The sequence below is a fragment of the Haemorhous mexicanus genome, chromosome 28 (genome assembly GCF_027477595.1).
Source record: "Haemorhous mexicanus isolate bHaeMex1 chromosome 28, bHaeMex1.pri, whole genome shotgun sequence".
NCBI classification, from domain to species: Eukaryota; Metazoa; Chordata; class Aves; order Passeriformes; family Fringillidae; genus Haemorhous; species Haemorhous mexicanus.
This window is the reverse complement of record NC_082368.1, coordinates 1,767,440-1,792,367: the sequence shown is the minus strand read 5'-3', so window position 1 is coordinate 1,792,367 and position 24,928 is coordinate 1,767,440. Positions and strand designations below refer to the sequence as shown.

Here is a 24,928-nt window from a genome sequence, read left to right as displayed (position 1 = left end):
ACAGTTACTGAGGGGTTTTAGGAGATGTAATTGATGACAAGGACAACTCAGGTCCATTTTTTCCCAAACCCAGTGCAGCAAATGGCAGAGCCACCCCAGCAGGCTGGAAACACCTGCTCCCAGCTGCCCTGGAGAATCCACCAGGCACCTGATGGCAGGCCCAGGCTCAAACCTGAGGCCTGGCATGGGAATACTGGCTTTTGTGGCACCACTTGAGGGGACATGGGTGTCCCTGCACTCTGCCATGGTGCCATTCCTCCTGCCTTTGCACACCTGATGACAGCTGAGCACTGGAGACTTCAGCAAAAGAAGATCCTGGAGCTACCCAAGATTGGGATGGAGGATTTTGATGCCAGAACAGCCCCAGCACAACAGTCACAGCTCTGGTGGGAACAGGCACACTGCTTGAGTGGTGCCAAGGCTCATGGTGAGGATGGCAAGGCTGGGAGCAGTCTGCCATCTCTTGGGAAAGGCAAAATCCCTGGGGATTGCTGGGAACACTCAGAGAAATGCAGTGGAGAAGAGAATGTGGGGATGGTGACAGAGGATGGGGCTGTGAGACCCACTGGGGTCAGCCAGCTCATGGTGTGACCTGAGCTGCTGAGAGCTGAGCTGAGGGGCCAGGTGGGGTCCAGGAAACATGAGCTTCATCATCATCATCATCATCTCATCCTCACCCACCTGGGCATCCAGACAGGATCCACAGGGGGCAAACATGAGCATCATCATCATCTTTGTGCATGTGGGCACTCAGTCAGCGTCTGTGGGGTTAGGAAATATGGGCACCATCATCATCCTCATCATCCTTGCCCATGTGGGCACTCAAAGTCTGTGGGGAGGAAATAAGGGCATCATCATCATCATCCTCATCATCCTTGCCCATGTGGGCACTCAGGGTCTCTGGGGAGGAAATATGAGCATCATCATCATCCTTGCCCATCTGGGCTTCCAGACAGGGTCCACAGGAAGCAAAATGGGCATCATCATCATCATCATTATCATCATCCTTGCCCACATAGGCCACTGCTGGCAGGCATTCAAGAGCCCATCCAAGCTGGAACATCATCCCCAGGGGCACTTGGACACCCTGGGCCATCCTCCCGTTGGAAATTCCCCAGGTTCTGGCCATCAATAGTGGCATCACTGCCAAATTCCTGCTCTCCCTCCCCTCAGGGCAGCAGCAAGGACTGATGTGGGAAAGTCTCTGGGCACAGCTCAGCAGGGACAGGCAGGATTTGACAGTGCCAGGGTTTGCTCCAGGTGGGATTTCACACTGCCAGGATTTGTTCCTGTCTCTGCCACTGGTTGGCAGTGGGGGTTAAAGCTCAATAAAATCCTTTGCAAAAGAAAACTTGGAGCTGGTGCAAGATGTTCTGGCCAAACTGTGGAGTTCTTGATCTGCACCAGTGATTTATTACAGCTGTTTTTCTAAGAGGCTGCTAAAAACATCCACCAAACTATTTTAATCCAATTAATACTTGCTTTTGTTTTCCTTGTTGAGAACTGTGTGTCCCAAACCATTCAGTGTCCCTTTTGATCTCAGCTGGAGCAAACCCATTCCTTTTAGGTTTTGTTGTTGTTGGTTTTTTTAACTTTTCAAACGGATCTGGTGATTTTCTTCAGAAATGGCTGCTTTTGGGGTGTTTTTAACTCACCCAGCTCCCCACAGTTGGGAGTCAATGTTTGTGCCTGCCAAAGTCACCTCAAACATCCCCCAAAGGTTGTGACATCTCTGCAGGGTTTTGGTGGACACTTAATCCTCAGCATGGAGCAGGATGTGCCCTCCAGGCTCTTCTCCTTCTTCTGAGGATGTGGCTTGAGGATTTCAGCAGAAATCCCTGTGTCCAGGAGGGCACTGAGGGTCCCAGTGCAGGGATGATGTGCAGGATCTCCAATCCACCCCCAGCCCCAAAGCTGCAGCCAGCCCTGGCAGCCTCCAGGAGCTGCAGCCTGGCATTGAGTGGGGAAGGAGCTGGGTTTGAGGGTGAAGAACCCCCGGGAGATCCCTGATTCCCATCCTTGAAGGGGATCTCTCCCACCCCACTGCTGGCTGTGGGTGTGATCCCTGCACCCTCCCTCTGCTCGGTCCCTTGTGGCTGTTGGCCCCTGGAGGGTATCCGTGCCCTGGGGCTCAGCCCTGAGCACCTTCTCCTGCAACATTAGCGTTGGTTTGGGCTCCCAGAGGTCCCACCACCCCCGATAATCCCAAAATCACGCAGTGCTGGCTGCAGAGAGGTGGATGCAGGCACAACCATGGAAGCTCAGTATGTTTGTTAGCTTTATTCTCATCCTGCAGCAGCGTTAGTGCATTAATTCGGTAGCGAGGGAGGCTGCTCGTGGTGTCCCACCCCCTGCATTCCTGCCCCGGGCACCGGGGCTCTCCCAGCTCTCCCATGACACCTCCTGCCCTGGGTGCTGTGTCTGGAGTCAGAGCAGAGCTGACCAAGGGGACAGAGGGGACAGTCCCCGAGGGCAGCCGTGTGCTCATCCCAAAGGCTGTCAGGGCATGGGAGGTGCTGCTGGGTCGTTGTTCCTGTGTCAGGTGGCCCCAGGCATGTCCTGCTCGTGGTCGGTGGCTGCAGCCAGGGTGGGGACAGGGCTGTGGGTGAGCACTGGGCTGGGCAATGGCCCTGGGGGAGGACAGGTGGGGACAGGGCCCCCTGCAGCCCAGGGACAGGGGGTTTCTCCCAATCCCATCCTGAATGCCCATGGAGGCTGGGCTCAGGCTCTGTGTGGCTCCCAGTGTGACCCCCAAGTGATGAGACTCCCCTGTCACTCCTCGGTTGCAGGTGGCACCTTGGGCTGTGAGACCCTCACAGGTGCCATGACACCTTCCTCCTCCTCCTCCTCCTCCTCTGCACCCCTCTCCTCTCCATTTTCACCTGCATGAGATTCCCCTGACACAGGGCTGTGGGTCACCCCTCACCATGAGCCCCTCAGGTCTGGCTTTTCCTGTTTTTCCTGTGTTGGGGACACCTTGGTGGCAGTCACCCAGTGGGATCAGGACAGCCCCATGGCTTTGTGCCAGGAGAAGCCCTTGAGGCCACTGTGTAGCCCCACAACCCACCCCAGACACCCTCAGGAACCCCTCCTGATGTCACCCCTTGACACCATCCCAAGAGCATCCTGCTCCTCCACTCTCCTCTTCCTCCTGCCCCTGCCTCTCCATCATCCTCTTTCTCCACCCCTGCCTCTCCATCCTCCCCCCTGCCCTGCCCCCAAGCTGAGCTCACCCAGCCCTTGGTGACAGGGAAATGTCCCTGGTCCCTCGCCCCTGCATCCCCCCAGCCGAGGGTCTCGGTGTCTGGGTGCACTGAGGAGATCCAGGGAGGCCTCCCAGACCAGAGAGTGGGTGCAGGGAGATGCTCTTGGCACTGTCGTGTTGTCTGAGGGTGCACGGAGATGAAACAGGACAGCGTCTCTCCCTGGAGACCCAGGGTGAGGCAGGAAGGGTCCCCGAACCTGAGAGCATCCCGGCGGGGACCGCTGTCCCGCCCCGCTCCGCCCGACTCCCGCGGCTGCTGCCCGGTCCCACCGGAGCTCTGCCGCCTGCCAGCCCCTCACGGGGTGCCACCTGGGCACGGGGGGACGCGGGAGAAGCGAGGGGTGCACGGGAGGGAGGTGCCCCCAAAGCGCCACCGGTCCCTCTGGTGCCCGGTGCCCGGCCCGGGGTTGCCGCGGGACCTGCGGAGCTGCGGCCGCTGCGGCTCCCCCGCGCTACGGCACCTCCTTGGGCTCCTGCTTGGGCTCCTTCAGCACCTGCAAGTGGAGGCAGAGGGACCGTCAGCCCCGGATCGGGTTCTGCCACCGGCTGACCCTGCGTGGGCTCTGAACTAGCTTGGGGACAAGGACAAGGACAGGGACAGGGACAGGACAGCTTTCTCTATGAGCTGCCAGTCTCAGCTCCACCATGACCCAGAGTCAGATCATGCCACACCCTCAGGGATCACTCGCTCCCTGCCTGGGCTGCCTGTGGGGCTCGGGGATGGTGGCCCCATGTGCAAGTCCCTTGGGGACACCTGTGGGGAGGGGGGGATGGAGCGTGGGTGACACAAATGAAGATTTCCCACCTCTCCATCTCGGGTCTCCACAGTTTTGACCACGATGCTCCTCTTCACGTGAGCTTCTGACACAGATTTGGTGTCCAGGCTGGTCTCTGGGGGACATGGGCAGGACAAGGCAGTGACACCCTGCCTGGGGTATGGCCCTTCCAGCCACACTCAAGAGGAGAAGCCCAAAGAAAATGGATTGGGCTGGAAACCCCTAAACCATGAGAGAGAGCAGCCCTGGGGACACAGCCAGCCTCAGGGACAGGGCTGGCCTCAGGGACATGGTTGACATTGGGGATGTGGCAGGCTGTGGGATCTGATGGGCTGGGGACACTGTTGGGCTGCGGGGACAGCTGGGGACATTTCTGGCCTTGGAGATGTTGTGGACCATGGGGACTTGGGTGGCTTTGGGATGTGATTGAGCTTGGGGACAGGCTCGTCCTTGAGGACACAGTTGTCACTGAGGAACACAGTTGGCCTTAGGGATGTGGTTGTCATTGAGGACATGATGATGTGATCAATGCTGGGGACATCATTGGCCTTGGGGACATGTTCAGCCTTGGGGATATGGCCATAGCACCCTCCTCCCCCCACCCTGGGAGCACCCAGGAGGCTCCCTGGGATTCAGAGAAAAACCTCCTGATCCCTCTGAATGGGGCAGGGATGGCCAAGGTGGCTTCTCCTGCCGCAGAGCCCCCAGAAGCCACCAGTGTGCCGTCAGCCCGCTCCCCCTTCCCATGTGGGGCACAGCCTCACCTCGGATCTGCAGCCTGGAGAAGCTCTGCACAGGGATGGTGATCCTGCAGGAGCAATGGGAGCATTGGGAAGAGCACAAGGTCCTGCTGGACACCCCAGAGGGACCAGAAGGACTTGGGCTGGGTTGGAGACATGGCGGGGGCAGGGTGAGGGACGGGATGGAGCTGTCACCTGCTCTCCTCTCCCTCCAGCAGCTTGCGGTACGCGGCGATCTCCATGTCGAGGGCCAGCTTGACGTTGAGCAGGTCCTGGTAGTCCTGCAGGTGCTGGGCCATCTCCTCCTTGAGGCTGTGGATGTCCCCCTCCAGCTGCCCCACCGTGTCCTGGTAGCTGCCCGTCTCCAGGGTATAGCGCTGCTCCAGCTTCCGCAGCTGCCTCTCCAGGGACTCATTCTGGGGGTCACAGGGGGCTGTGAACCCCCCATGGCCACCTCCTCCCAGGAGCTGGGGGCTGTCCCCAACACCCACCTATCTCCCCCCCCGGGGACCAGCCATTCCCCTGGCTGTGAGTGGTGGTCCTGCCAGGGACCCCCCGGTGCTGGCAGCTCCCTGAGGCCGTGTCCCAGCTCTTGCATCCCATGGCTGTCACCTACCGAGCCCCGCAGAGCCTCCAGGTCGCAGGTGAGGGCCTGGAGCTGGCGCCGGTACTCGTTGGCCTCCTGCCTGGCCACCCTCAGGGCCTCGGCGTGCCGGGCGGCCGCATCCGTCAGGTCTGCGAACTGAGACAGGGGATGTGTGCCGTGGGATGGCCCCAAGGGGCAGGGACGCGTTCTGGTGGCACACAGGGAACACAACCCTGCTCTGCTCCACAGCAGGGACATGGCCCCGGGATCACGAGGCAAGGAGAAACATCCCTGGCCCAAGTGGGGACAGCAGAGATCCCGAACCCCTCACAACACCAACCCTGGCCCCGAAATGGTGACACCCCAGGAGGGGACAGCCAGGCCATCCATCTGGGGGGCTCCCACTGCACCTTGGACTTGTACCACTGCTCGGTCTCCTGGGCGTTGCTGGCGGCCATGGCCTCGTACTGGCTGCGGATGTGGCGCAGGGCGGCCGCCAGGTCCGGCTTGCTCGCGTCCACCTCGACGTGCACCCGCTGCTGGGCCAGCTGCTCCTGCATCTCCCGCAGCTCCTGTGGGGACAGCGGGGTCAGGGCAGCCCCCTGAGCCCCAGCCCCCAGCCCCAGAGCGGGGTTACCTCCTCGTGGGCCTTGTGGAGGAAGGCGATCTCGTCCTGCAGGGTCCCCACGCGCCGCTCCAGGTCCAGGCGAGCCAGGGCAGCATTGTCCACGTCCTGTCACCGTGGGGGGACAGGAGGGACTGTCTCAGCTGGCCACTCGGGTCCTGAGCTGCCTGCTCATGTCCATTCTCTCCCACTCCCACCCAGCCCTGCCTCTCTCAGCATTTCCCAGTCCCTCACTGCTTGCTCTGCCGTTCCTGCCCGTCCATGTTCCATATCTGTCCATCCCTGCCCTTCCCACTCATCCCTGCTCCATTCCCTGCCCATTGTAACACATACCAGTCCCTCAGTCCCTGCTCCTGCCCATCCCTTCCTGTTCCTGCTACCTCCCTAGTCCTCCCTGCCCATTCCCAAGGGAGGCCAAGCTGGGATCTGGCCCCTGCCCTCACCTGCCTGTAGGCAGCTAGGTTGCTCTCGGCCTCCAGCCTCAGGGTCACCTCGTCCTGCAGCCTGTGCCAGAGCAGAGGCACAGTTACACATCCAGCACCGAGGCTGGTCACTCTCAGCTCATGGACAGAACCCCCTGGGCCGACACAGCCCCACAGCACCAGCACCCCCCAAAGCCAGGTCAGCTCTTGTGCCCACCCCACACAGCCCCACACCATCCCACAGTGTTCCCAGGGGTCACCCATATCCCATCACAATCCTGGTGCACACCACACCAGTCCCTCGTCCCCAGGGCTACCCCACTCCTGTCTCTGGGGCCACTCTGGCCCTGGGTACACCTGGACTCCATTCTGGTCCCAGGGGTCACCCTGGTCCTTGTCACCACCATGGTTTCCATCACCAGGAAGATCCTGATCCCATCCTGGTGTCCATCCCGGTCCCTGCTGCTACTTTAGTTCCAGTGGCCACCCTGGTCCTGGTAGCCACCCTGCCACCCATCCCAAGTGGGCCACCCTGGTCCCCAGGGCTACCCCGAGCTGTTCAGTGCCGTACTTCTGCTGGAGGCTGCCGAGCTCCTCGGCCAGGTTGTCCCTCTCCATCTCCAGCCGGGCCTTGGCGGTGGCCAGGTGCTCCCCGCGGCGCCGCAGCTCCCGCAGCTCCTCCCGGTAGATGTCGGCCCGCGAGGGCTCCCGCTGCCGCTCCTGGCTCAGCTCCAGCAGCAGCGCCTTGTTCTGCTGCTCCAGCAGCCGCACCTTCTCGATGTAGCTGGCGAAGCGGTCGTTGAGCTCCATCATCTCCACCTTCTCGCTGCTGCGCGTCTCCCTGAACTCGGAGTTGAGCGCCGCTGCCAGCGCGAAGTCCACCCTGGCCGAGCCCGGGCGGGGGCTCAGCTGGGGGCTGCGGGGCGCCCGGAGCCGGCCCGGGGGGCTGCCGGGGAGCGCCCGGTACCCGGGCACCGAGGGGCCGAAGCGGCGGCCGTAGGAGGGCAGGCGCCGGCTCTCCATGCGGGCGGATGGGCGCGGTGTGCCCGCCGAGGGTTTTTATGGAGCCCCGTCCTGCCCGGCGCTGCCCCCCGCCGGGAGCCAGCGGGCGGCACGGCGCCAGGCTGTGGCGCCCGGAGGGGCGGCTGTGCCCTGGCAGGCAGCCCGGGCACCGCGGCACAGCCCCTGCCCACCCCTGCCCACCCCTGCCCCCGCTCCTGGGTCGGGGATTGTGCCAGGGTGGGGACAGAGCGCGGGCACCCCGTGGGTGGGAGCTGGGGCCAGGCTGGGTGCGACCCACGGGGCACTGGGGGTGCTGCTAATGAGGACCAGCTGTTATCTGGGTGGCTGGAGCCTCCTAAGTCCTCCCCATGCCAATGGGCCTGTGGAAGCACTGGCTGGTGGCCCTAGAGCCCCGGTCCCCATCCCAAATGGCCCCGGGTCCCCGTGGGAAGGTGTTGGTCCCACACAGCTGAGTGTGCATGGCCGTGGCACTGGCACACACGCACGGGGTCTGGGGGGACTTTTGCCCCAGATGGCACACGGCAGGGGCTGCCAGGGGCTTTCCGCAGCCGCTGAAAGGGGCTTTGTGCGGAGCCAGAGCCGTGGCACAGCGGGAGCAGCCTTTGTGCCAGGGCACGGCAGTGCCGGGAAGTGCGGGGGGCTGATCCAGGGGCGGGCACGGCGCCAGCGCCAGCCCCGTCCCTCCCCATCGCAGCTCCCAGTAATGGCCACAAACTGGGGCGTGGAGGGGTCTTGGGCACGGCCCGGCGAGGAGGGTGGGCTGGGGGCATGGGGACTTGAGCCACTCGTGGTGGCACTGGGGTGGGTGCCCTGAGAGGCTGCCGGGGTGAAGCAGGGGGACAGGGATGTCCCTGGGAGTCTGCTGCAGGGACGGGGACAGGGACAGGGACAGGGACAGGGACAGGGACAGGGATGGAGACAGGCTGAGACAAGGACAGGGGCAGGGACAGGGAGGAGGACGGGGACAGGGGCAGGGACGGGGGCAGGGACAGGGACTGGTCCCGCCGCTGGCAGTAGATGGCAGCCGATGGCCGGGAAAGGCTCTTGGCTGCCGTGGGACGGGGACACCCCGCTGGACCACGGCCACCACCACCGGGCCACCAACATTGGCCAGTGCGGAGGGCTGTGGCAGCGGCTGCGTCCCTGCGGGTGCAGGCTGGGGAGACCCAGAGCCGGCAGGGACGATACTGGTGAGACTGGTGGGACTGGGACAGCTCCCACATCCTTCTTTAACCCCAGGAGCTCCCTGTCTCCAGCCAGCCCCCTGCTCCCCTGGCTGTCCTGGTGTCACCAGGGCTTGTGCCCACAAAAATTCCAGGTTTGGGGCACCCTCACATCCCCAGCGACTCTTGTGTGCCCAGACAACAGCGGCATCCCTGGAGACAGGTGCTGTGTGACAGCTCTGGTGGCAGGACACCTCCCTCCCTGGGCGCGCAGGGGAGGAGGGGGGGCAGAGCGGGGGCTGCGGAACTTTGGGGTCCTGTGTGGGCACCCGCTGCTCCCCAGGGATTGATTCTCTCCCGGCTCCCACGCAGCACATCAAAGCAGGGGAGCGGCCACTGCCGGCAGAGCTGGGCTCCCCCTCCTCCTCCTCCTCCTCTTCCCCGGCCCCCCTTAATGAGAAAACGAGCTGAGAGCGGGCTGGGAGTTTTAATTGGAAGCTTCCTGGCTCAAGGAGACCAAGGCGAGCTCAGCTGCTGCCGGGCAGGGAAGGAGCAGGAGGAGCCGGTGACCCCGGCCCCGCGGGACAGCAGCGCCCGGAGCTGCCCCGCTCCGGCCCCGCTCCGGCACCACCGGGGGCGGCCGTGAGGAGCCGGTGCAGGGAGCCAGAGCTGACAGTGCCAGATGTGCCCTGGCACGGCAGGAAAGGGGATCACAGGGGGCCCTGGGTCGGGTGCTCGGGAGTCTCTGTGCCAGGGGGGGGGTGTCACATGGGTGGCAGTGATGAGGTTGGAGCAGGGGGGAAATACAGAACAAAATATAGAATAAAACAGAACAAAAACCAGAACACAACAAATACAGAACAGAATGCAGAACAAAACCTTTTCCCTGTCACTACACAGAGTGTCAGTCCCAGGAGGGCAGGTGGCTCCCCCACCCCTCACCTGCACTCTGGGACACTGATCAGGGTGCCCAGACCTCCCCAGGCCCAGAAGAGGGGGCAGAGGCCCCCACAGACCCCTGGCATGATGGAGATGGGGGGAAGCCACAGTGCAGCCCATGCCCAGAGCAAGTGCCCTTTTCAGGCCAGCTCAGCTGGGAGTTGCTCCTGAACCCTGCATGGGGAGTCCAGTGGGAGCCCAAAGGGGAGCTGGGAGAGGGGCTTTGGGAGCCAAAAGGGGGTGCAGAATAACTGGGGAAGCTGTGGTTTTAGGGGTGTCAGGATGTGTTGTAGGGGAGGCTGTGGGAGCCTGAAGGGGGTTCAGGCCCACAGGGGGCTCTAAGGGGGCACTGGCAAGGGTGGAACAGGGAGGGAGTGGGAAGCAGAGCCCAGGCAGAGTCTCTGAGGCCTCTCCCAGCCAGGGGAGCTCTGTCCCCCACTGCACCCTCCAGCTGAACCACCCCCTACCTCAAGGAGCATGCAGACATTGGAACTGGAGCCGTGTCTTCCAGTAGCTCTGTGGGAATGGGGAGACACAGCAGCAACCCCAAACCACACAGCCTGAAACTGTTCTGTGCTTGCACCTGTGAGCAGCTGGGAGCCCTGGGGACACGGGCTGGGGAGGTCCCAGGTGCCTCCTGGCTCCTGGCTGGCAGCAGACGTGGCCCCGAGCTGCCAGGGCCCCGCAGAGCTGCCGGTGCCTCGGCCCCACTGCCCGGGGCTGCTCAGCCTCAGGGTGCCCGGCTGCCGTGCCCAGGTGCTGATCCAGCCCCTGCCCCTTCTCCCCCAGCCCACGTCACCAGAGCAGCTCCTGGACTTGTTGGCCAAAGGCAATAAAAACCGGGCCCAGCATTCCACCAAGGCCAACGCCTCCTCCTCCCGCTCCCACGCCATCTTCCAGGTGAGGGCTGCTGCCTCCGGGATGGCCCCACTGCTGCTGCAAGCGGGGCTGCAAACAAACCTGCACACCTGGGCCAGCACCGACACCCCAGGGCTGTCCCCCTCAGCCCTGAGCTGGGGATGTTGCTCCCCAGGGGCTCTGTTCGTGTGCTCTCAGCTGGCTGGGTGCAAAGCTGCCCCTGGATTTCAGTTCCAGCCAGGCCCTTGCCCAATTCCAGGGCTGCCACGGCTGCCTGGGCAGACAGAGGCTCTGGCTGTCACTTCAGCCTGAGCCTGCTGCCTCGCCCCTTACTGCTGCCAGGGGAGCAGCCCAGGTGGCTGCGTGCTTTTCCAGCCAGCTCCCAGCTGGGCTCCTTGGTGGCTCCTGGATTCCTGCCTGCACAAATCCCTGAGCTGTGCTGGAATTCTGCCCTTCCTGCTGCCAGCTCTGCCTCCCAACAAGCAAACCATGGCTGCAGAGGATACAGGAGCAGCCCTCAGCTTCCAGCACCTCTGGCCCTGCAGGGGTTAACCCTGGGGGGGCGAGGGGATTACAGGGCAGTGGGGGAAGCACTTTGGATTCTACTGGGAGATTTTTAGGGATTCAGAGGGGAAGGCACAGAGAGGTGCTGCCAGGTGAGTCTTGGTTCCTCCTGGCCCGCACCCACAGCCCTGCCTGGTGCCACTCTGGGGACACTGTCAGATTTTGCTGGCAAAATCTCCAGGCCTGGAGCTGCCTCTGTGTGTGAGCTCCTCCCAGCTCATGCTGGGATTTTGGGTGGGTTTGTTGCCCCTCAAGGACCCAGCCAGATGTACCCTGCTCCATCCCTGAGTGTGGGAGACGCAGATTGTTTTCCATAGCTCTGTCCCTTCCTAACTTTGCTTCTCATGTCATCACAGGTGTTTGGCTCACCATGATCAACACAGTTCAAGTGCCAGAGCATCGCTGGGACCCACAGTGCCCTCCCAGACAGCAGGATTTCCCTTGGGAATGCTGATATCCTCAAGACAATTCTCAGACAAAGGAGATGAGCCTGGAGGGCACAACCTGCTCCCTGATGAGACCCTGCAGAGATGCCACCACTTTTGAGGGATGTGTAAGATAACTCTGTCAGGCACAAATATTGACTCCCAATTCTGTGCTGAGTTGGGTGAGTTAAAAACACCTCAAAAGCAGAGACAGTTCTGAAGAAAATTGCCAGATTATTTGAAACAAACCCAAAAACTTTCCCTTCAAAAAGTCAAAACCAAGCATTGAAAAAAATGTTGAAACTAAAATGGTCCTCACATTGGAAATTTCCTGCATGAGGGTGATCCAAGGTGTCTGAGTGTCCTGTGGGGGAGCTGTTACGACTTGGCCGCATTCCTGAACACCTGAGAGCTGTAGCGGGACAGGTGGATGAGGAAGAAGATGCCGATGATGATGGCAAAACTGATGCCCACAGCCCTCATTACAAAGATCGACTCGGGGTCGCTGGGGCTGCGCTGGCGCCGGGGCTGGAAGGTGACAGTGAGCTGGAAGCCGGCCACCAGCTCGCCCTCCCGCCAGCAGAAGTAGGTGGCTTTGTCCTTCCTGCGCAGTCGCTGGAGGTGCAGGTGGTTGCCGTGGTCGATGAAGAGCCTCATGTTCCTCCTGACCCCCAGCAGGTAGTGGGAGCGGTAGAGCCGGACGGAGCCCTTGTCCCAGGCCACAGCGTGCTCCGGCCGCGCCCCCGGGCACGAGATGACCAGGTCACTTTTGGGGGGCTGGTTGTGGTACTGGATGGGGACGTGGGGCAGCTCCGGCTTCTCGCCCAGCTTGTAAACGATGTTTGAGATGGACTGCACGCCCTCCTTGGGGGCTTCCTTCTCCGGGCAACGGGCCAGGCAGCTCCTGATGGCCACCTCAGGACTGCGGAGGCGGATGAGGCGCCCGAAGGGTGCGGGCACAGCCCTGGAGCCGCAGGAGCTGACGTTGGGCAGTGCCGTGCGGTACCGGGGCTTCAGCTGGGCGCTCTGCACGTAACAGAGCCCGATCCGCCGCTGCTCGCCCCGCACCCCGCAGCGGTCACAGCGCGTCCAGTCCCAGAAGGTGGTGAAGAGGGTGAATTCCTTCCCTTTGTGGTCCTCTTGGACGTGCTGGTCTTCATCCAGAAAAGCCACTGTGATTTTCTTGGTGGGCTGCACATCCACGTCGTAGCCATAGAAGAAGAGCCCTTCCTTGGTGCCGCACAGGTAATGGCCCGAGTCCCTCACCTGGGCTCGGAACACGATCAGGCTGAACATGCGGATGCTGAAACGCTTCAGGAGGTCGCTGCCCGTGCGGACCTGCTTGGAATCCACAATCACGGTGCCGTTGAAGTCTGTCAGCACCGTGGTTTCGTGGCTGTGCAGGTTCTTCTGGAAGTACCAGACCACAGAGGAGACCTCCTCGGGCTTGCACTTGCAGGGCAGCTCAAAGGTCATGTCCGCCAGGTACGCGACGTTCTCGAACACCAGGAAGGCGGGACACGCCGTCTTCTTGAACACATCCCCTTTCTTCTCAATGGCAAAGGCCTGGAGAACATCCACCAGGGAGAGGAGAATGGTGGCTCCCAGCAGCCTCGTCCCCATCACTCTGGGTGCTCTCTGGCCCAGCAGAACTCACACAGCCCAGGCAGGGATCTGCTGGGAGCATCCTGCCCTGGAACAGCCCAGCCTCTGTCACCCTCTCTGAAAGCAGCTCTGGAGCGTTGTCATCCATGTGCCTGGCAACAATGGAGCTGTGCTGGGACCAGTGGAACCCCCAACATCTCATCGTGGTTTGAGCTGGATGGGAACTTAGAGAGGATCTCTAGTGGAAATCAACATCTTCATGGCTGTGCCATTGGGAAGGTGTTGGCTTTTGGGGCAGAGAATTTTTGGGTTGTGCTTTAATGATTAGGTCAAAAAGAACCTTCTACTGTGAGCTGGCCAGTCTGATGACAGGGGCTTTAAATGGAAAGGCTTGGGGGGGGTGGGTTCCAAAGGGGCAATGTTTGTGCCATTGCTTCCTCCTGGGGAGGAGACCAGGCCAGCCTGTGGAGCCCGATGTTCCTTGACCCGAGATGAGAATCACAGGGCAAACACCATCAGTGCTGTGTGTGGCTGGGGTGGAACCTCTCACAGCCCACATGGTTTCTTGATCCCCTCTCTGAAGTGCCTGGACACAAAGAGTCACAGCATGGGGAATGGGGCAGAGAACTAGAAATGTGAGTGTGCAGTGGCAGGGCCACGATCCCACTGCAATGACAGAGACACAGTGGGACATCTCACCTGACTGGGATGTTGTCATGGATAGCCATGGCCACGTGCCCCCCACAGCCCTCACCTGCACTCTGGGACACTCAGACTCTAACCCTGGCCCCCTGCCCAGGCCCCCCACAGCAGAGGCACCCACAGGCCCTGGGATGATGGAGCAGGGAGACGGAGCCCAACCCCAGAGCCAGAACCTTTTCCAGGCTCCCCACATGACGGGGAGGCAGGAGAGAACAGCCACGTGTTGGCCCTTGGATTTGGGACAGAACAATTTATTAAAAACACAGTAATTTCCTAAACCTATTTCTTATTATTTCCTATTTCCTAAACCCACCCATAACCTGCAAACACACGTACAGGACTGAGCCAACAGAGGGGGCACAGCCGCGGGCATGCCGCTGGAACCATGGCCAGAAGGGCGGCGGGGGGCAGGAGGGGATGCTCGGGGGGCTGCAGGAGGAGCGGGAGGCCTTTGGGGTTTCGGCGCTTGGAGAGGTGCTGGGGGGTGGGCGCGGGGGGGCTGCCCGGAGCTCTGGCTGCTGCTGCTGCTGCTCAGCGCTTGCGGGAAGCAGCTCTGGAGCCGGCCCGGGCAGGGGGCTGGGGGTCCGTGCAGCCGCTGGTGCCGGGGTGCCAGGGCTTTGGGTGCTCGGCGGCGGGGAGGGCTGGTGGCTGACACCGCGGGGCTCCGGGGGAACGGGGGAGCTCTGCCCGGGGCTCTGCGCTGCCCGAGGAGTCTTTGCTGCCTTCCTACAACTCCGCTGGCGCTTCCTCCGTGTTCGGGAGCAGGAATTTTCTGATTGGGAATCGCTGCTCGACTCGAGCATCCTCTTAATCGGCCAGACAGATATCGGCTTGGGACTGGAGCACGGAGAGAGCTCCCGGCAGCATTCCGGGGCGGTGCTGGGCACAGGGGAATCTGAAATGGTGACAGGAGCCTCGGCTAAAAGAGCAGAGAAGAAACAGAATCACCTCCCTTTCTGCAGCTCGGGAGCACCCCCAACCCCCGGGGCACCCCGTGTGCCCCCAGCTCAGTGCAGACCTGCCCTCCCAGGCCCCCAGCAGCCAGCGGCTGTTCCATCAAAACGCATCCAACGCCGAGGAAAAGAGCCGGCACAGGCGCCGGGCCAGCCCCACAGCCAGCGCCCCGGGGCAGTGCCTGCGCTGTCCCCAGCAAAAGGGGTCTGCAGAACCACAGCTCCCTGCCGGGACCGCGCCGTGGCACGGAGGATGAGGAGGAAGAGCTCAGCCCAGCTCAGAGCCTGCTGCCGGCTGAGGCTTCATCCCGGCTGGCTCGGGCAAGGGAAGCAGGGAGGAGTAACGGAGACGGGAGAAACGCGGCTCAGAGCTGCTGCTTTGGGCTCCTGGAGCAGACACATCCCTCCCGTGGGAGCTGCCTCGCACACACGAGCTGAGCTCTCCCGGCTCCTGCCCGAGATGCTGCCGAGCTCGGATCGCTCCGAACAGCGAGGCCGGAGCCACGCCGGGCACGACCCCCTTGGTGACACTGGGGACACGCCCGTTCTCTGCCTCGCTCACACCGCGGCCGGAGCTGTGTCCCACCGCGGGCTCCTCCAGCCCCCATCGAGACACAGAAGAGGGGCCAACCCCCACTGTCCCCATCCCAAATCCTCACCTGCACAGCTCAGCTGCATTCCTGGGGCTGGGGCAGCCTCGCTGGGCTCTTCAAGGCAACAGGGAAGTGCAGCTTCCTCCAGCCCTGTGGGCTCCTCCAGCCCTGGGGACTCCTCCAGCCCTGGGGACTCCTCCAGCGCTCTGGGTTCCTCCAGCCCTGTGGACTTGACCATCCCTGTGGTCTCCGCCAGCCCTGTGGACTCCTCCAGCTTTATGGATTCCTCCAGCCCTGTGGGCTCCTCCAGCCCTGAGGACTCCTCCAGCCCTGAGGACTCCTCCAGCCCTGAGGACTCCTCCAGCCCTGTGGGCTCCTCCAGCCCTGAGGACTCCTCCAGCCCTGTGGGCTCCTCCAGCCCTGAGGACTCCTCCAGCCCTGAGGACTCCTCCAGCCCTGTGGACTTGTCCAGATCTTTGGGTTCCTCCACTTCCTTTTTCTTTGCAGTAATTTCATCAGGGCAGAGGCTGTGAGTAGAGTTTTGGAGTAAGAGTGTCAAACTTGGAACATGGGACATTCCCAAGCTGTAAATCCCCTCCTGGAGAGCCTGAGCTATGAGGTGTGTGTGCACCTGTGGGTGACAAGGGACCCAGGGACAGGCCAGCATCTCCAAGCTCAGCCCTGGTCCCACACCCATCCAACCATGGTCAGCCCAGTCTGCCCAGGCTGAGAGGAGGGAGTAGGACACGGGGAAGACACAAGTACACTCACTTCTGCTCCTGGTCCTGCAGGTCCTGCTGAAGGGGACTTGGTGTACTGGCCTGGTACTGCAGATCAGCCGGGGAGGCTGTTCTGGAGCTGCAGGGAGACACCCCGGTGTCCTGCAGGGACTGGGATGACGCAGTGGTTAAAACACAACGGTGCAGCACGGACCCATCTCCGGGGCTGGAGCAGGGCAGCTCCTCAGCCTCCTCCAGGCTCCAGTGCCCCCGGGTGGCCGCAGGGGACACGATCTGTGCCCAGAGACCTGCTGCCATGGGCAAAAGCCCTGCGGGGTCTGGGCTAAGCAGCTTTAGCAGCAGAGCAGGCACACGCTGCTGAAGCTCCATCGGCAGCTCCTGCTCTCAGTGCACCCCCGGGCTGGGAGATTCCCACGGGATACGGGAGGCACCCACCAATGCACCCCACCACGCACCCTCCTGCCCGCAGACAGCAGCTCCCGAGCCCCGGCAGGGCCCGCCCGGTGCTCACCGGCAGCAGGATGTGCCGGGCCCTGCTGGCGAAGCGCAGCGTGCTGTAGGTGTCGGGGCCGGCGGCCGCCGCGGGGCTCACGGCCGCGATCACGGTGCTGCGGAAGCTGCCGACCAGCGAGTCCTTCAGCAGCAGCGTCAGTTTGCTGTCCCGGAACGGCACGTGGCACTGCCCGCCCTGTACCGAGACACCGCTCAGCCCCGGGCCCTGGGGACACCCTCCCGGAGCCGTCCTGGGGAGCCAGACTCACCTTGGCTCCGGACAGAGCACGGACGACGCTTTTGAAAGCCAGCAGCGAGCGGTTGATGCTGGTGCCCTCCCACATCCCCTCTCCCCGGCCCGGCGTGTCCCAGGCTCGCTCCGAGCCCGCCAGGTCGATGAAGCTCAGCTTGGCCACGTGGGGGTCCCCGGCGGGGACAGCAGTGAGGTCCCACTGCTTCACCTGGATCTGAGGACAGAGGGGGCTGAGACTGGTTCCACACAGGTGCTCTGGGGGACAGGGCTCTGTGCTTCCAGGGCTAGAGCCAGGGAATGCCGTGGGGAGATGAGGCAGGAGGGGGAGAGGAACCCGGCTTGTTGGAAGGATGAGAAAAACACCTGGTGATGACACAAGGAGCAGAGCCAGGGAAGGGATCTGGCAGGGAGGGACAGCTGTGGGAGCAATCAGCTTCTCCCACACTCGATGACAGAGAGGGGTATGGCTGGGCAGGTCCTCAGAGGGACTGGAAAAGCACGCAGCCACCTGGGCTGCTCCCCTGGCAGCAGTAAGGGGCGAGGCAGCAGGCTCAGGCTGAAGTGACAGCCAGAGCCTCTGTCTGCCCAGGCAGCCGTGGCAGCCCTGGAATTGGGCAAGGGCCTGGCTGGAACTGAAATCCAGGGGCAGCTTTGCACCCAGCCAGCTGAGAGCACACGAACAGAGCCCCTGGGGAGCAACATCCCCAGCTCAGGGCTGAGGGGGACAGCCCTGGGGTGTCGGTGCTGGCCCAGGTGTGCAGGTTTGTTTGCAGCCCCGCTTGCAGCAGCAGTGGGGGCCATCCCGGAGGCAGCAGCCCTCACCTGGAAGATGGCGTGGGAGCGGGAGGAGGCGGCGTTGGCCTTGGTGGAACGCTGGGCCCGGTTTTTATTGCCTTTGGCCAACAAGTCCAGGAGCTGCTCTGGTGACGTGGGCTGGGGGAGAAGGGGCAGGGGCTGGATCAGCACCTGGGCACAGCAGCCGGGCACCCTGAGGCTGAGCAGCCCCGGGCAGTGGGGCCGAGGCACCGGCAGCTCTGCGGGGCCCTGGCAGCTCGGGGCCACGTCTGCTGCCAGCCAGGAGCCAGGAGGCACCTGGGACCTCCCCAGCCCGTGTCCCCAGGGCTCCCAGCTGCTCTCAGCACTGGTGCAGACAAGTCTGTCCCAGCCCTTGTGCCTTCCTTGTGCCCAGACCTGGTGGATGGAGAGGCCCTGTGCCACGGCTCCTTTCCCGGGCTGCTCCCAGACGTTCAGGGGGCCCTGGGACTCCAGCAGGTCGTAGACACGCTCTTTGTACACCTGGAGCAGGACATCGAGGTCAGGCATTCTCTGGGAGGGAGCTGGGTACCCCCGCAGGATCTGTCACAGCCAGGGGTTCCCCTTGACCCCACTTCTGGGGTGTCATTACACCGGAGCAGCTGATGGGGCTCCGAAGGCAGGGCCAGCTCCCAGAGCTTTGCTGGGCAGCTCCCCCAACCCTGCTCCTCTCCAGCCCTTCCAGCCAGGAGGCCCTCACTGCTCTGTGGAGCAAGGGAGAGAAAAGTCCCAGCTCCAGCTGGCAGGAAGCAGCAGCAGCAGTTCTCTCCACCAGGGTGATCCTGCTCTCAGTCAAGCTGCCCTGCCAACCCCAGGCACAGCACGGGACACTGCAGGTACCCTTAGTGTGGCTCTGGATCAACCCCAAATCTCTTCCCTGGGGACCCTGAGGCAGGAGGGGACACACTGGGCCACAGCAAACCTGCTGGTAGGAGACTAGGACCTCACAGCTCCTGTCCTTCATGGCCTCGAGCCTCTTGTAGAGCTCCACCGTGGCCAGGTGCACAATGCCAGGAGTGCTCTTGGAGCCCATCATGGTGTGGGTCTTCCCAACTCCTGAAGCACCATAGGCAAACACTGGAGGGAGAAGGGGTGGGTGGTGAAATGATCTATCAGCACTCACCTGGTGCAGCAGAAGGGTCGAGGAGAGGAGAGGAGAGGAGAGGAGAGGAGAGGAGAGGAGAGGAGAGGAGAGGAGAGGAGAGGAGAGGAGAGGAGAGGAGAGGACAGGACAGGACAGGACAGGACAGGACAGGACAGGACAGGACAGGACAGGAGCTTCCCACACAGATAAGACACAAGGTAAAACCTTCCCCACTGCTCCTCAGGGCAATTTTTCTCCCTGGTTTCAGCCTCTCTAATGCAGCAGGGACAGAAGAAGTCTCCAGATGAGCGCTGCTCCCATGCTCAGGTCACCTCTGACCCTCTCCCCACGAGGCATTTCTGCTTCCTCTCTTTCACCCCTATCTTCCAGCACCTCCTCTGAAGCCTCCCCATAATGGTGGGACACAGAGATCTGGAGCCCCCTGCTCCCGAGGGCAGCACTCAGTGCTGGGGCCTGGGGACAGGGGCAGCCCTTCAGTGGCTCTCAGGAGCCTCCAGGAGCTGGAGCAGCATCCCCTGGTGTGAGCACATGGTGCAGGGAGAGCCCGGGGAGTGCTGGGCTCCTCCTGGGAATGCTCCTGTGACATGCAATGCTGGGAACGGCTCGGGGGCTGCAGCAGCAGCAGCTCGGGGCTGTGGGAGCTGTCCAGGACCTGTCAGACCCGGCTCTACGGAGCCATTCAGCCTGGGAAGGGATGGCAAAGCCAAGGGGCTCTTTCTCCATGCATCACCACATTTCTACCCATCCTTCCTGACCCAGGACAGACAAGAGCAAGTAATCCTTGTTCCTCAGAATGCCTGGCCAGGGACCCTTGGGGAGGCTGTGGGAAGGGTTCTGTCTCAAAGGGATTCAGGGTCTTTGGGGAGTCTCTGGGGGTCCAGGGGAGCAGTAGGAGCATGAAGGGATTTGTAGGGTTGTTTGGGATCCAAAGAGACCTGAAGAGGGGCCAGCGTTTTGGGAGAGGCTATGGGAGCCTGAAGGGGGTTCAGACTTATGGAGAGCTCCAAAGGGGCACCAGGATTGGCACAGGGTGGGCGCAGAGCCCAGGGAGGGATTTCTCTCCCCCACTGCACCTCTACCCCAATGCCCATATCCACCTTCTGCACCCCATCTCCCAGAGTGCTGAGCACTTCTGGAACCAACACACTTCTGGCTGCGTGGCTTTGGGTTGCTGTTGTGTCACCCCATTCCCAAAGACGCATGAGGGCTTCCAAATTAAATTCTGAGCCCACCCAGCCTGGGAGGGGATGGGGCAGGAGGTCCCGCACGGATCAGGGGTGTGTGCCAGGACTCACCGGAGCAGTTGTAGCCAGCGAGGAGCGTGTCCAGCAGAGGGAGCGTGGTGTGCTGGAACACCTCCTCCTGCGTGGCCCTCTCGCCAAAAACGTGGTCGAACTCAAATTCGATGTTCCTGCGGCGGCGGCCGGAGCTGCGGCCGGGCGTTGTGGTGCCGGTGCCGGTGCCGGTGGCCGTGCCGGTGCCGCCGGGTTCCTCGGATGTGAACAGCACGGCGTGCTGGTTCAGGACGCGCAGGATGGTGGCTGCAGCTCGCTCCCGGCGGTTGGGGGGCCTCACACGCAGCACCACGGCCACGGAGCCCTCCTGGGGTGGGGGGTCTGCCCCGCAACAGGCACCTGGGGCTGGGGCATCGGGCTGCTCGGGGCTCCCCGTCCACTGATCTGGGTCCTCATGTGGTCTGGGGGGGATAGATTCAGCTGCAGGGTGCAGTGGGGGGGAGAGATCCCCAGGCTGGGCGAGGTCTCAGAGCTTTCCCCCCTCTCCGGGCTCTGTGCCCATCCGCCCCCTGTGCCAATCCTGCTCAGTGTCCTTTTTGGAGCTCCCTATGAGCCTGAACCCCTTTCAGGCTCCCACAGTCTCTCCCAAAACCCTGGCCCTTCTTCGGGTTTCTTTGAATCCCAAACAACCCTACAAACCCTCTCACGCTCCTATTGTTCCCCTGGACCTCCAGAGACTCCCCAAAGACCCTAAATCCCTTTGAGACAGCCCCCTCCCACAGCCTCCCCAAGGGTCCCAACATCCCCCTTCCAGCCCACTCAGCCTCCCCGCATTTTGGCCCCCACAGCCCCTCTCACGACAGAATCACAGAATCCCAGAATCATGAGGCTGGAAGAGACCTCTAAGATCATCGAGTCCAACCTGGGCCCTAACACCTCAACCAGACTATAGCACCAAGGGCCATGTCCAGTCTTCTTTTAAACACATCCAGAGATGGTGATTCTACCACCACCCTGGGAAGAACATTCCGGTACTTTATTATTCTTTCCACCCCTCTATCACTCCTTAGGTCCGCTCAGAGCCCCCTCCCACAGCCCGGCAGACCCCCGTGTCCCCGTCCCGCCCCTCCGGCCCCTCCCGCGCCCCCCCAGAACTGACCCAGCCACCGCGTCCCCCGCGGGGACGGCAGCACCCACGCCTGGGGTCGGCATTGCCGTGCAAGGGACGAGGCACAGCCCCGGTCACCGGGAACGGCCCTCGCACTCGCCTCCGCCGAGAGCGGAGCAGCCACCGGAGCGCGGCTGAGCGGGAGGGACAGCCCGGCCGTTGTCACTCGGGGATCCGCCGGTGCCTGACAGCCCTGGAACGTTGTCGCTGTGCCGCTGGTGGCCATGGAGCCGTGCTGGGAACAACGGAACCCCCGAGGATCCATTACCGTGGAAGCACACGTCACTGAGGGGTTTGGGCTGGACGCGACCCTGAGCGGTGATCTCGGTACAGCTCCGCAGGGCGGAGGGCAGCATCCCCTGCCTCAGCCTCCTCTGGCCACTCCTCCTCTGCTGCAGCCCGGGATGCGATCGGCATTTGGCGCTGCCGGTGCTCGCTGCTGGCTCGGGTGCAGCTTTTCCTCCACCGGAACCCCCCAGTCCTTCTCTGCAGGACTCTCAGCTCTTCTCCCACTCTGTGCTGGTGCTGGGACTGTCCCTGCGCAGGTTCAGCCCCTTCCCTCGGCTTTATTGAACTTCACTGTGTCCTCTTGGTCCCACTTCTCAAGCTTGTCCAGGTCCCCCTGGACGTCACCTGCACCACAGCTTCGTGTCACCTTTGTGAACACGCTGAGGGTGGCCTTGAGCCACTGTCTGTGTCAGGAAGGGACTGCAGAGCCCCGGTGCCACCCAGAGCCCTCAGGGACACCCTTGTCACCAGCCTCCCCCAGGACAGGGGCCACTGCCCACGGCCCTTTGGCTGAAGTTCCTCCCACCCCTCACAGCCGTGTCCCCCAGCTCAGGGATGAGGATGGATTTTTGAAGGGGATGAAGGCTCTCCAGACAGAGGGTGCAGCTGTGGATTGGGGTGTCTGGGGGTGTTGATCTGTCGCAGTTTGGGATGTGCAATGAGGGTCCCTCGTGCTGAGGAGCACATTTAGGGCACAAAGCTGGTGGGGCAGCTGCCCTGGGACTTGCAGGATGAGCTCTGCGGGGAAATGGCCAGAGCCCCTAGCAAGTGGCCAGGACCTGGCACTGACCCAAAGGGCCCTGCAGTGCCAGGCAGGTGACTGGGCACTGGGACACAGCAGGAGAGGATGGCTCAGCAGGAAGACCCCATCATCAGGAGGGGATGGAAGCCTGGGAGATCCTTTGTAGGGGTCCCTCCCCAGAGGCTCCATCTCAAGCTGTTACTGAGCTGCTGCAGCACAATAAAATTCCTTACAGGAGCCAGAGTCTGGGACTGCTCTCTGGGAGCCCTGGGGCTGAGCTGGAGAGGAAACCAGGAGCAACTGTGGGATGGGGTATGGGGGAGGCAACAGGGCCCCAGGGGCAGTCTGGGGAGGGAGTGAAGCTGCCAGGATGGCAGGGAAGTTTCCTGAACAGTTTTGACCCAGATGGTACCCCAGGTCACCTTCCTTCTCCAAACATGCCTGCACCAGGTGGCTGACCCAGTATGTCAATATGTAGGGAACAATCAACTCTTTTTTGTGATTTTATATTGATAATCCTTTCTGGCCTATGGCAACCCCGTTGACCTTAATTTTGTTGTTGGGTACCTGCAATAATAATGTGTGTCAGGGCAGTGTTAAATCCCTTGAAATTTCCCTTTGAGTATATTAGCAGGAATGCCCTGTGAAGATCAAGGGAGGAATTCCTGTTGAGGAATCTCTGGAGCTGCTGCTTGAAGGGGCTTCAGTCCCAGCAGTGCCAGTCTGGAGGGGCAGGAATGTGACTGCCAGAGGGGCTCTGGGATGGATGGATGGATGGATGGATGGATGGATGGATGGATGGATGGATGGATGGATGGATGGATGGATAGAAAGTTTTCTGAACAACTGCCGACCCATGTGGGACCCCAGCCCACCTTCCTTCCCCAAACACCCAACTGCTGATGCTGGATGAGTTCACCTGGCATCCTTGCAGCAGGGAGGAAACAAAGGGAGAGAGTTAAAATTTCCTGAGCAGATTCCCCATCATTTCTAACAGCGGGTCTGAGTCTGTCCGTTGTGCAGCATTTTGGTGCAGTTACCGCAGTGGATGGAGCACGGGGCCCGGCTGCTGAGGGTCCGGGGGGGCAGGCTCTGAGCCGGGCTGGGCGGGCACACAGCGAGCCCGGAGCCCTTTAACCATTACCAATGTTTACAGTCCTGGGCTGTACCGTGTGCTGGACACTGTGTGTGGTGCGCGGTGATTCCTTCTCGAGGCACTTCCACGGCAGAGCTCCAGCGCAGCTCCCGGGCTGCCCGTGCTGTGCAGCCGGGCCGAGCCGGGCCGGGCCGGGCCGCTGGGCACGAACCCCGGGGAAGGAGCCGCTCCCTCAGGAATGCTGCCGGTGCTCACGGAGCCACCTGGGGAAGGGGATCCCAAGGCAGCGAGAGGTGCTTCGGCTCCAAGCCGCTCCTGTAACTGTTTAGGCCGAAGTGGTGACACCGTCCCCTCAGGGCCCGCTCAGCCCCTCACGACTGGCTGCCTTCTTCAACCACGGCCTCCTCACTGTGCCTGCGCTTCCTCTGGGGCCCCAAAACCCCTCACACAGGGCACTGCACCCACTCTATGCACCCGGCCCCGGCCCCGGCCCCGGCCCCGGCCCCGGCCCCGGCCCCGGCCCCGGCCCCGGCCCCGGCCCCGGCCCCGGCCCCGGCCCCGGCCCCGGCCCCGGCCCCGGCCCCGGCCCCGGCCCCTCTGCTCTGCTCTGCTCTGCTCCAGGCGGGTTCCCGCCCCCGCGCCGCCTTTAAATTGCCCGCGAGGTCCCGCCCTGCTCTCTGATTGGTCCCGCTCCGCTTTCCGACTGCCATTAGCTGCGTCGCGCGTGGTGCCTCATGGGGGTTGTAGTCCCGAGCCCCGCGCGATGGGCCATGGGAGCTGCGGTCTCGTCGCCGCCTGCGCCCCCTGCCGGCGACAGCAGCAGCTGCAGCTCCGAGCCCCGGCGGGCGGCGTGGAGGGGAAGGTTCCGGGGGTCCGGGAAAGTCCCGGGGGTACCGGGGGGGCTTGGGAGGTCCAGGGGGTCCCAGGGGGTCCTAGAAGGTCCTGGAGGGTCCTGGAAGGTCCAGGTGGCCTCGGGGGTCTTGGAAGGTCCCGGGGCTCCCGAGGGGGTTTGGGGGGTTTCGGATACTTCCGGAGGGTCCGGGAGGGTCCCCTGGTTGCGCTTCCACCGCACCGTTCTTGGGGACCTTCTGCTCGAAGCTGCGATCCAGCCCGGCCCCGCCGCCGCCTCCAGCCGGGATCGGTGCTGGGGAACAGCGCCGGGAGCCGCCGGGGCTTGGGACACACGCACAGAGCTGGGGGAGGGAGCACATCTGGAACACACACACATCTGGAACAAACACACATCTGGAACACACACACATCTGGAACACATACACTCACCTGGGGGGCACGCACTCCCCTGTGACACAGACAGACACACACACCTGAGGGACACACAGCCCTGGGACACAGACACACACCTGGGGACATGAACACTCATTCTCGGGGACACACGCACATACGGCCAGGAGGACACCCATCCCCGTCCTGTCCCAGTGTTCCCAGGGCTCCCATCCTCTGATCCCACCGCAGCCGCTGGCCCCGGGCTCCCGCTGTCACCACGAATTGCGCCACGTCCCGCCCGTGCCGAGGCAGCGGTGAGGGGCGCGAGTGCCCGAGGGTCCCAGTGGCTCCGTGTGGCCTGACCGTGTCCCTCCCCGAGCAGTGGCAATGCTGTGTTTCTCAGGGGACACCCCCTCATGGGGTCACCTGGGCTCTGGGGACAGGGTCGTGGTAAGGGTGGCACCCAAGTGGCGCCACTGACGGCGGTGCAGGGACAGGGAGCCTCTCGGGGCTGGGCTGGTTTGATAAAGGAA

At 62.7% G+C, this 24,928-nt stretch overlaps 3 protein-coding genes across 3 annotated transcripts; all 3 read right to left on the bottom strand.

The window, feature by feature from the left end:
• Window positions 1-2,261: 2,261 nt before the first annotated feature.
• GFAP (glial fibrillary acidic protein) lies at window positions 2,262-7,471 on the bottom strand. The gene is made up of 9 exons (XM_059869211.1): window positions 6,986-7,471; window positions 6,436-6,496; window positions 6,005-6,100; window positions 5,778-5,939; window positions 5,398-5,523; window positions 4,977-5,197; window positions 4,806-4,849; window positions 4,071-4,156; window positions 2,262-3,759 (listed from the first exon to the last, which is right to left on the bottom strand). The coding sequence occupies exons 1-9, from the start codon at window positions 7,435-7,437 to the stop codon at window positions 3,718-3,720; spliced, it is 1,290 nt and encodes a 429-aa protein (XP_059725194.1). The 5' UTR covers window positions 7,438-7,471; the 3' UTR covers window positions 2,262-3,717.
• Window positions 7,472-11,764: 4,293 nt separating this feature from the next.
• FAM187A (family with sequence similarity 187 member A) lies at window positions 11,765-13,009 on the bottom strand. The gene has a single exon (XM_059869099.1). The coding sequence runs from the start codon at window positions 13,007-13,009 to the stop codon at window positions 11,765-11,767; it is 1,245 nt and encodes a 414-aa protein (XP_059725082.1).
• Window positions 13,010-13,923: 914 nt separating this feature from the next.
• On the bottom strand, window positions 13,924-23,566 carry KIF18B (kinesin family member 18B). Its single transcript, XM_059869210.1, is given in 12 exon segments — window positions 13,924-14,612; window positions 15,306-15,391; window positions 15,518-15,766; window positions 16,011-16,129; window positions 16,491-16,667; window positions 16,741-16,938; window positions 17,547-17,657; window positions 17,916-18,020; window positions 18,460-18,614; window positions 19,938-20,252; window positions 20,255-20,338; window positions 21,037-23,566. Coding segments are annotated over 12 exon segments (2,496 nt in total). The 5' UTR covers window positions 21,311-23,566; the 3' UTR covers window positions 13,924-13,989.
• Between the last annotated feature and the right edge of the window lie 1,362 nt (window positions 23,567-24,928).